The sequence below is a fragment of the Dinoponera quadriceps genome, unplaced genomic scaffold, assembly GCF_001313825.1.
Source record: "Dinoponera quadriceps isolate SergipeBrazil2010 unplaced genomic scaffold, ASM131382v1 scaffold533, whole genome shotgun sequence".
NCBI lineage: Eukaryota > Metazoa > Arthropoda > Insecta > Hymenoptera > Formicidae > Dinoponera > Dinoponera quadriceps.
The window spans coordinates 28,898-39,900 of NW_014554780.1; the positions used below are offsets into that span (position 1 = coordinate 28,898).

The 11,003-nt window shown below is 45.2% G+C and overlaps 1 protein-coding gene across 1 annotated transcript; it reads left to right on the forward strand.

The window, feature by feature from the left end:
• Positions 1–3,691: 3,691 nt before the first annotated feature.
• Positions 3,692–11,001, forward strand: LOC106741824 (WD repeat-containing protein 60). The gene is made up of 16 exons (XM_014614194.1): positions 3,692–3,703; positions 4,112–4,867; positions 4,987–5,106; positions 5,184–5,362; positions 5,555–5,705; positions 6,109–6,249; positions 6,308–6,448; positions 6,625–6,936; positions 7,027–7,199; positions 7,761–7,980; positions 8,071–8,225; positions 9,107–9,246; positions 9,326–9,384; positions 9,472–9,626; positions 9,709–9,841; positions 9,920–11,001. The coding sequence occupies exons 1-16, from the start codon at positions 3,692–3,694 to the stop codon at positions 10,040–10,042; spliced, it is 2,970 nt and encodes a 989-aa protein (XP_014469680.1). The 3' UTR covers positions 10,043–11,001.
• The last annotated feature ends 2 nt before the right edge of the window (positions 11,002–11,003 follow it).

The window sequence follows — 11,003 nt, forward strand, 5'->3', positions numbered from 1 at the left end:
GGACGAAGCGACGAAACGTAGATTTTTAGATATAAGTTTATGTACGTCACACTCGAGGATAAGCACAGTACAGCTTGGACCGACATCGATTAATCTGCCTGGATCCTGTCGCTCGGAGATTCGCGACGGTCTCCCGGATCGGTGTTCTATGGTGTCATTTATAGACGTGAACCGTTCCCGGGTGTTCAATCGCGAATCCAAGACGCTTTCTTTTTGCGGCTTGTTCTTTATCTATTGATTCAGTTTGTATTTTAAATTGGCTCGTTAAGACTCTAATCGGTCAAGAATGTTCACCCACTGCTTCGGATCTGCGAGATTAGTCGATGCGAGTTTTCCTACGATAGAGAGAGAAAGAGAGAGAGAGAGCGGCCTCGCCGAGGAGACCGCTCGGATATGCCGTGTTGTTGAAAAAGAAAACGAAAAAAAAAACATTAGGCGTATACGAAAAACTCTTAGGTACAAAGTTACTACACGTGCGTCTCATCAAACCGGACATTCACTCCCGTTCATACATACACACGCACACACAAAGCGCCCACGGACTACATAAAACATATATTTTTCTAAAAAAAGCCGCGAAATCCCGAGCGAGAGCCTCTGAGGGATAATTAGAAAGCCTTGCGTGTGCGAGAGACTTAACGGTGAGAGAAGAAGAAGTAATAGCGACGTAAGAGTGACGTGAGGCGTGGGAAGGAGAGAGAGGGGGGAGGGGAGGGGAAGAAGCGCGTTCACGCCGTGTGTCGCGCTCGTACGTATAAATAAACGCGTACGTATGCGCGGAGGCGTGGGTGACTGCACGCTTTTGCGAACGTACGCACGCGGCTATTGTTAACGGTCGGTCGCGAGAGAGAGAGAGAACGATGTGTGTGTGCGTGTGTATCTGTCTCTACATTAGAGATACGCGAGAGAGAGCGGCGGTTCGAGGCGATTCTCAGAAGCGGTAATTGCTACGAGATAACATTACACGCGATTTGCGCTCGCGTATGTGCGTGTGTGCGTGCGCATGTAATTTGCAGTTGCGATATGTAAGCGCGATAGAGACACAAGCGTTGTGTCATGTCGGCGGCGCGGGGGCAAAGTGGGGTAAAGATCAGAGGGATGTGTGCGGCGTGCGTATCGTTAAAACGCCGGTTGGAACGGACTGTGTCATGTCGCCTGTTCTCGGCGTCGGAGAGTCCCGCTCTCTCCCGCCCGGCCGAATCGAAAGATGCGCGCGCCGTCCGTCGTGAACTCCGATGGCTGCGTTCAGAGAACACGAGCGATCGGGTGAGCAATCAGTAATTATTGGCCCTTTATTACTGTTAGATCCTTAAATGCAGACCGAGACTATGTTGACGAATTGTACCGGACCGTTGTGTTTTCTGAACGCAGCAACTGACCCCACGTCGCTGCTGCGGCGCACGGACGAGGCCGTGTGTGGCTTCGCGGCGATGGCTTCGTCGAATCGTCGCTCGGGCGGAGACGACTGATGATCAGGCCGGAAGGAAAACTGCCAATTTTCACTCGTGAAATTTGTGTGCCTATGCGCCACCCCCGGACACCGGCGTGTGTTCGCTCGTATCCGGTCGCGCGGCAGTCGTCCGATCGGGTGGGGAGAGAACACTCTCGGCGCGAAAACCCACCGAATGCTGCGCGACGTGTCCGAGGTCGGCTTGAGAGACGCTCGAGTCCGGACTAGAGAGAGGTCGATCCCAATCTCCGGGTCTCTCGTTGCATCGGTGTATGCTCTCGCACCGGAGAAACGAGGCAGCAGGTCCTTCCACGAAGGACCCCGGGGGATGAGTCGCGTGTAAATAAAACCTCGGCGGAACATGTAGAATCCGGCGCGAGATCGCGCGCGCGAATTTCGTCGAGAACGTTGTTCCTAGTACAAAATGATGAATCGGGAAGATTCGAGCGCTTTTCTGAGTCTGTCTTCACGATATTATCTGTGTCTTAAGTATATATATTATTGTTGCGTAATGTAATATTATTCGTATGTGTAATATGCTATTCCACGTAAGCGCTCGTCAACTCCGACCGTGTGTAAATCGTGTTTCCTCGTATCGGTTGGTCGATCTCGCGCGCGCGAAATTTTCACGCGATCGAAAAGACGAGGAAGAAGGAATCTTCGAGGAAAATTCCAGGCCGGACGTTATTGCTGCTGCCAGCCAGCGAACGTGTGTGTTCGCCCTGAGGGGAAACTCTCGTGCAAAGGCAGATTTAGGAGATTGCTTCTGAGTACTTGTGTCATTGTCTACTCTCTGTATATCACGGTGTGCCCGATGCAACCATATGTATACCGTATTCTCTCAAATCTGGAATAGCTATTTCGAAATTAGTAGCGACCTCTCCTCTCTCTCGTCTCTCGGCGGAGCTCTGTTCTGTGATACATCGAGGCACCGTCGAGCAATTCGAGACATGAGAGAGAGAGAGAGAGAGATTTTCTTTCTCAAGTGCGATTTGGATCGACCAGACTCTGACTCGCGTGTCGTCGTTAGATTCTTTTCCGCATACGACACCTTTATAAGACATCTACGCACTTCGTATATAAATTTAAGCCGACGTTTAAGGACTTTCAAGACCATGTCTTTTATATTGCAATTAACACGATATATATGTATAGTGAACAAATTAAATTATTAAAAACCTATTTATTATGAAAAAAGGCGTTCTTTCTTTATATCGTTCTCACCACCGTACTCTGTTGCAATGTATCGCCTTAGCATCATTGTCATTCGGTCATTATCATCGTTCAATGTCATTGATATGATTGTTCAATATTTTTTAGCGAGTAGTTCTCGACACACTGTGTATATTCCGCAATGTATGTATTTCGGGAAGGCGTCTACTGCAAAATCTGAAATTGTTCACTTGTTCGATTTGTTGAGTTGTACTACGACCTCGATTTGATGTTAAAGACAGAGAAAGTGGAGAAATTAGAGAACTACATTTTAGATCTTTTAGTTTTATCAGAAATGTATATACGGAGAGAAAGTTATTACGATAAAAATATAATTTGTATCTGATGATTTGAGCTCCTAACGACCCGCGTGGCGCCATCTAATGATATACGTTGAAAACCTATCAGGCGCAAGTAGGGTACTAATTATTTCAACTCAAAATAAGAAGGTTATTCGTCGTGAGACGAATTATGACGCTTGGAAATAAGAAGGGTGTCTGATACAATCGTTGAGTTGTTCTTGAGAATCAATAATTGCCTGATTCATTGCGGATTCGAATTACTTGAAAATAAAAACACGTCAGACTTGTCGTTGAGTACTACGTCCGCGATTCGTCATTAAAAACGGTGGCGCCTCATAGCGGAGACTTTGGGACTAAAATCGGAGGTAAGATTGATTTGACTTTTCAACGATTTCTCGGAATGCTTTTCCAAATAATCTGAAGAAACAGAAATAATACACTTGTGCCCACTTTATAGCACTGACAATTTTCAAAATTTTGCCGATTAGTCAATTAAAAGCCACTTTACCCTCAATGTGATGTTTCCGAACGCAGCCTAACTGGAACTAGATTGCACTTTAGCCTTTAGAATGAAACAAATATATAACCGAGCGAGAAAGGAAGAGGATCGAAGTTACAGTGCAGCACGCACTGTAGTTAGTTCAGCTACGAAGAACAGACCACCAGTTTACATCATGGTTGCTCCACGACTGCTCGCGACTGTCAACACCGATCAATTAGCAGCATAATGTCTAATAAGGTAAGCATCTCGCGCGTTTTTAATGTGCCGGCGCAATCCTCGTGTCGCGTCTCCGATTAAAGAAGAAAGGGCGGGCTCGTAAGCTGCAGTTTGTTTCGCCGGTTTTCATTCGCACGATCGCTCGAATTTGACATTTTACGGTCAAGGTTTCGCTTCGTCCGAGTCAGCCTCGAAATTATTGACATATCGCTTCCCGCGAAGCTAAGTAAATGTCAATAGTACGTCGCCGTAATAACGGATTACCGGCTGCGTATAACTCATCGTCTATGCACATCCCTCGTGAGAGTCGGCGCGATGCACGACTCGTTCTCGTCATTTCTTATTCATGAACAATGCCGACGGTAACGATGTGTTGTCGCGTTCGCATATACCGTTCGATACGTCGACGATAATGTACTTTCTTTTCAGGGAGCCACTAAGAAAACCGAGCTTAAAGATGACGTCAAGACACGTACGCGATCGAGATCGAAGAATCTACTTGGCGGCGAGAGCAACGTGGAAACGTCGAAAAAATTGGAACCCAACTTCCCGAGGAAGTCGCAAAGTGTTGAGCACAAGGGAGATGGAGATAGGTTGTCGAAGGCATCGCATAGTTCCTCGACGAGTAGAATGCAATCGACTAGAAGCACCAGTAAGCAATCGGTGGGGTCCTCTCAGTTCAAGACTGTCAAGCAGAGTCTCGCACCCTCGACGTCCAAGACCGGCCTGGTCAAGACTTCTTCGTCCAGCCAGTCGACAAAAGTGAGCACAAGCTCCAAGACGAGGAGCGAAAAGCCCGCTAAATTGAGCGACGACAGCACAGTGAAGAGGCGGAAATCCAGAGAAGCGGGGTATTCGGAGAAGAGAGGTCTCAGCACGATATACGTGCCGAAGTCGACAACGAGCAAGTTGAATGCTAAACTCAACGAGAAGACCGGATCTCGCGCGACGAGAGACAAGGGGAAATTGCCAGATGCTCCTGCACCCGATAGAACCAAAGCGCGAATGTCGTCCAGAGAACGCAGGAAGTCCAGGACGCTGAGCCCAAGCGAGATTAGGATGCTGCACAGCGTTACGAGGCAACCTGGCAGCACAGAACAGAGCAAAGGGAGAGACAAGAACAGTCGTCCAAACGCGCAAGCGGACTCGGGTGAGGCAGACTACGAATATGAGGACGATTTTGAGGTAAGAGAAAAGAAAAGAATGTACAGTTTGGAAAAAGCTTATGATAACGGGAATAAAAGCAGAATATAAGAATTTTAATATGAAATATATGAAATTACATACTTCACATGGGCTTACAGGATTACGAGTCCGACTTTCAAGAATGCACCGACAGCGAGACTTCGCCGATCAGCGAGAGGTCGGATAGCAGCGACAGCAATTCCCATCCGGAGCCGATCCAGCTGCAGACACGGGAGAAGGTACCGGCGTTAATTCGCCGTTAACATCAGGCGACGAGATAAGTTTTCGATCTAACGGAAATGTGTGTCTGTCGCAGAAGAGCGTAGTGAGCAGCACGGAGCACGCGAAGGTCGAAGAGGAGCGCATGCTGGACTCGGGGCACTACGATCTCGCGGAGGCGAGGAAGCGGGCGGCGCGGGTGGAATCTATGTTCGCAAATCACTCGAACACACCGCCGTTGCCCGAGCTGAGAGAGCCGGTCGGCAAAACGTTTAGGTTCGTGATAACCGGGATCAGGTATCAGGACGAATAAACGGATACTTGGTTTCCGCTGTTCTCTTATTGTTCGCCGCACTCGTTTCACTTCGCACACGCCTTACATGAAGTGTCTTGTTTGTCTTGTGTGGAAATAAAGCACGAAATTTACAATTGTAATCTGGTATCGTTTGTATTCGATGTTGGGAGCAGCGATGACAGACCGGCGGAGAACAAATCCTTGCCGTCGTCCACCGACGAGGGCTTCGAGGACAGCCGCTCCGGAGATTTTACCAAATCTCCGCCACTTTCGCAGATACCGTTTATCGACTTCCGCAAGTCGAAGGAGAACCGACGCGAAGAGGTAAGTCGTCTCCGCGAGGATGTAATGTGTTCTCGCGCGTCGAGTAATTATTATACTGGGTGAGGCGCTAACTTCTTCGAAATATGAGAGTAGGGGGAAAATATATCTAGCAGAAGTTGCACTGATTCCAATCATCACTTCGAATACCTGTTAATGGAAATTTGCTTCACTCTTTCATCTAGTCGTTAATAAAATATTTTTATCTTTCGAAGATATTCAAGTTGGTTACAGATAATATTATCTAGATATTCTTTTATCTCTGATTTTATATTGTATGTATGTACAAAACAATTATAAATTATTATTTATTAATTGTGTATTTTCTATTATATAATTATAAATTATTTGGATGCAGTGTCTCACTCATATTTCTGCGTATTGACGGCGCATTTTGTCTTCGCAGAACTCGCGTAAGCATCGAAGCAGGGGCGAGGAACTGTTGGAAATGATCAAACTGGATTTCATGGAATGGTCGATTCTGGAGTGCAGCCCCGTGCCTTACGACGAGTTCATAAGAAATTACGGGAGGCTGAACACTCAACAAGTACGTAACCCTTTGGTGAATTGCATCAGTTCTCCCCATCACATGCTGTATTTCGCAGATATTTACTCAGACCGGCGACGACAACATAGACATTGAGATACAGACGGACGAGGTGTTTCACAGGAACAAATGGACGCAATTTCCCGTAACTTGTAGGAACGAATTGCGCGATAATCAGGACGTAAACCTGTTCAAATTGGTAAGTCCGAATTTACAATAAAGTGTAAAATGTGACTTCTGACTAAAGGCGTTTCCTGTCAAAAGCAACAATAATCCCTTAAAGGCTTATTATACTCGTTAATTCAGCCTAAAAATTGATTATTTGGAGTTCACACAAGCAAGAATTTACATTCTGAGTTTCGTGAAAATTCGCAGGAACAAATCGGCGTAGGGAGCGACCTGGAGGACACAGAGGATGCAAACTTTCCCTTACGGCCGTCGTACGACGTATTGCGTCTGAACGACTTTCTGAATCGCGCCGGCACGGTCGTTCTGTCTCTACTGGAAGAAAGAGAACACGGTGGCAACGTTTTCCAAAACGACGTGGATGAATTACCGTTCAGCGAAGGCTTTGTCAAGCTCTCCGTGAACACGGTGACGTTCTTGGCCAGCAGAGCGGTGAGGATCATACATTATTCGGAGGTTCTGAGCAAAGTTCTGCTCACCGTACACTCTCCCGTGGAAGAGGTGAGCGCTTAACCAATTATGGTTCGATACGACTCGATGGAACGTCGTTAATTCTTTCTTTTTGTTTTTTCTATGTTGATGTTAATACAGGAGATAGAAACCGCCAGTAAGCAGGATTACATCACCGACTGTTGCATCGGATGCGTCTGGAACATCTCGGAGCCGTCAATGCCGAAGAAACTGTTCTACTCGCAGTGCCCCATCACTGCTTGCTGCTTTCATTTGACGAATTACAACGTGGTGTTCGCCGGTCTCGAGGACGGGTACGCGACTTAGTTTTCTTCTCTTTAAAGCCTCCTGTTCCTTCGCAACCATTAATGACGTCAGAAGCGGGAATACGTACGTGTCTAAAAGAATTCTTGTGAAATATGTTGAAATAAATAGCCGTAAAATTAAGGTGGCAAAGTCGAGAAAAGTTCAAAATTACGGTCGCATGTCACGTTGATTTTACGGTTTCATATAATAATAATTAACAATAACTCTAAACGGGAAGTTTTTGGAATATTTTACAAATGTGCTCGATCGACTATAAGTGTTATTTCATTGCCGTATTTTTTAATCGAACGTATCTTACAAGAACTTTGGGTGTGCGTTTTCTTGCTTCTGGTGTCGTCGAACAAGACAACTGCGACGAGGAGCCAGAAGCCTGAACACACCGATGACAGGAAACGAGAAATCTCGTTATCACGCCAATACAAATTGGCAAGGGGAAGCGAGATTTCTCATTCTTCGTGGCAAATTTTCGCGAAATTTCGATGCGCGCCGATGCGTGAAGTTTCTACGTGTCGCTCGAGTCCGCTCGAAGAGTGAAACGTTGGTCGTAGGTCGTTGAGTCTCTGGGATCTCAAAGAGGACGAGATGTGGCATCAGAAGGTCACGGACAAGGCGAACGAATTGGACTGGGTGATAAGAACGCCGACCCACACGACCACGGCGGAGTCGGAGGACACGCACACGTCGCCGATCGTCGCCATACGCGTGCTTTCCAAGATCGAGACCGCCTCTGCGAAAGGAGGAGGCAGCGGCAAGTTCGTCCCTATTCAGGTTCGCAACACACGTTCACGACGCTCGTCGTAGTAACAATGTCTTCTTCTTCCTCTACTAATCCTCGCCTGTGCCTAACGAATTTAACAGATATGTAGCTTAGACGAGGACGGTTGTCTCGTAGTGTGGAGTATCGTGCATAACATGGGTATAAGTATCGACGACTTGGGACTGTCTCACTGGGGCGACATAAGACTCATAAAGAATCAGAAAACGTCCCTGACGAAGGGGGAGAACGCGAAAACGTAATTCAAAAATAGAAATAGCAATATAATGTATAATCACGAACGTAGCGCACTTGCGAAAAAGAAGAAATCGTCGCGCATAGTCGGCGGATTGAAGGTGGCCGCACTTTCTTTCGACGAGTTTCGCAGCGCATCTCGTAAATAAAAGAAGAAAAAGTGTAGCTTCTGAAAATTGCTAAAAAACGAATTCTCCCACTGAACGCGACATTCGTTGCGAAACTAATCGAAGAAAAAAGTGGAGCGACTTTCAGGCCCGGTTGCACCAACTCCGATGAAGCCAAATGACGATTAACTTACAAGGTTGCAATTGAAATGTCTAACTCTTCTTTCTCAGTTTCTTCTGCAGCAGAAATTTTAGTAGATGATTTTGTAATGACGCATGCGCACAAAATTCTTGCGAAATACATTGAAATACGGCCGTAAAATGATACATATAGTCGATTTATAGCCGATACAGTCAAGCAAAATATTCTTGTAAGATATTTCGAAAACTTTTTTCTTACTCTAACAATCAATAAATAATTATAAAATTAACATTACATACAACCAACATTTTTAAGTTATCTTATAATTTTGTCACCTTAATTTTACGACTTAATTTTACGACTATTTGTTTCAACATGCTTCGCAAGAATTCTTTTAGATGTATACATTTTCTCGCTTCTAACGTCATTAATGTTAATCGTTGCTTAGCTTGATTGAAGTTCGATGCAGCTTATGTCCGATTTCATCAACGTCGATTAAACCTTAATCTGAATCTGTTTTTTGTCTGATGAGAGTTTAAACTCGGGTTAAGATTTAATTGACACTAATTTGCCGACTGTAGCCCGATATGTATGCCCGACGGGAAAGTATTTCCTAATCGTTCGACTTTCTTCTAGAACGAACGCGTTCCTCGACATGCATGTGGACAGTGCGGACACGAATAACGTTTACGTCGCGACTAACAGCACCGACGTTATGCATGCCACTTGTATCGGCAACCGAACGAACCCTTTAACGTACAAGCCAGCCGAGATAAGTGAGTCGCTCAGTTCTGTCGCTTCATTCTGACATCGCGACGAAGCCTGACGTTTATCGGCTGCGCTTAAATATTGCAGGTGACTGCGGCAATTCAACGTGCATCGACGTCTGTCCTTTCGGCCAGTCGTTCTTTTTGGTAAGATTGTTTTCACTTGATTCGAACCTCGAAGTCCCGCTTCATTCTCGGCGGGGATCGTCAATGTTGCTTTTGCGATTGAATCAGGTCGGCTGCGACGACGGGACGATTCGACTTCATTTCTTGAACGTGGAAAGGCCGATCGTGCAATTGAAGAGCGAGCAGTACACGAACAGGATCAAGGTTCTGCAATGGTCGAAGACGAAACCGTTAACCGTATATGTTCTGGACGATAAGTCGCGGTAAGATCCTCCTCTCGCAATCGAAATAACGGGTGTGATGTGGAAAGCGGCGAGATGAGAACGATAATTGTCAATCCGACAGAATTCACGTGTGGGACTTGAGCGAGAGCGACGTCTGCCCTGTACATACATTCCCGATGCAAAAGTGGGGAAAGATAAGCAGCATGCAGCTGTCCCCCTGCACTATGGATCAAGATATGGCGAATCAGTACTTGGTGAGTTCAAGTAGAACACATAATATGCGGGAAAGGACCCTCTTGCACAGTCTGAGTTTCAAAATGCGCGCTCTTCAGGTCCTCGGGATGGAGTCTGGCGACGTGGAGGTGCACAAGTTGAGGAAAGATTTTTACTACTCGAGGAGGGAGGATTTCTTGCAAGAACTGAACGTATTTTCACGATATGTGTCGGTTTCCTAAACAAGAAGGTCGTTACATAAGTCGATAATGGGAAGTGAATTATATAATTAACTACACCGATAGTAGATCTCTCGTAGAGTCGCATAATAGTTCCATTATGGGATTGCGAACACGAATTTCCTACTTCCAATCTACACGTGCACTCGCAAAGCAAATAAGTTGGACGTTGGGTCGGGCAAGTATCGTTTCAGTGCAAGGTGACTCGTTGCGTTTTTTCACGGACGTTCGACAACGGGGGACAATCTCTTCTGACCGGTATTATAGTTTGTAACATTTGCGAAACGACACGTACAACAGTGGTCGCGTCTCTGATTATTTCGAACATGAGAGTACAATTTTTCGAGTCGTGTAATCGATACACGCTCACAAGCCGTTGTTGATTTTGTATACTGTACAAACACGCGACGATTGAGATTTTTGCACACTTATTCGTACGTGTAATCAATAGGAGAAAGGTTGACAGCACCTTTACCTCGATGCATTTGATAACGCATCCGGTATCCAACAGAAAGCTTTATCTCCTGAAGAGAGAAATACTAAAATAACAAATCAATAAAAAAATTATAGAAAAATTACAAAATTTACAATTATAGAAGAAATCACAGAATTACTAAGAAACAAATTTTCTCTCTTGGCATAAAGATGTGTTGTAAAATCCATTGAAAAAGAAGCGTCACAACCTTTCTTCCGCTCAATATATATATATATATATATATATATACATACATACATATATACATATATATACATAATATATATAGATCTTTCTATCGCGTTCCGTCCGAGAAGATAAACGCCGTCCATGTAGATAGATAGCATTTCTAACACATTTATACGTACATTTATATAGTGTATTGTATAAAATATATATCGTGTTTAAGGAAGAATATTGAGAAGAGTATAAACGGAACGATAGGATTGTATAGCTGAAATATACATAAATTTTATACACAGCCCACGG

Excerpts from the sequence above, each read along its gene's own strand:
- LOC106741824 (XM_014614194.1), top strand. Across the intron at positions 6,937-7,026 it reads TACACTCTCCCGTGGAAGAG|GAGATAGAAACCGCCAGTAA; the intron begins GTGAGCGCTTAA and ends ATGTTAATACAG. Across the intron at positions 9,385-9,471 it reads TCGGCCAGTCGTTCTTTTTG|GTCGGCTGCGACGACGGGAC; the intron begins GTAAGATTGTTT and ends CGATTGAATCAG.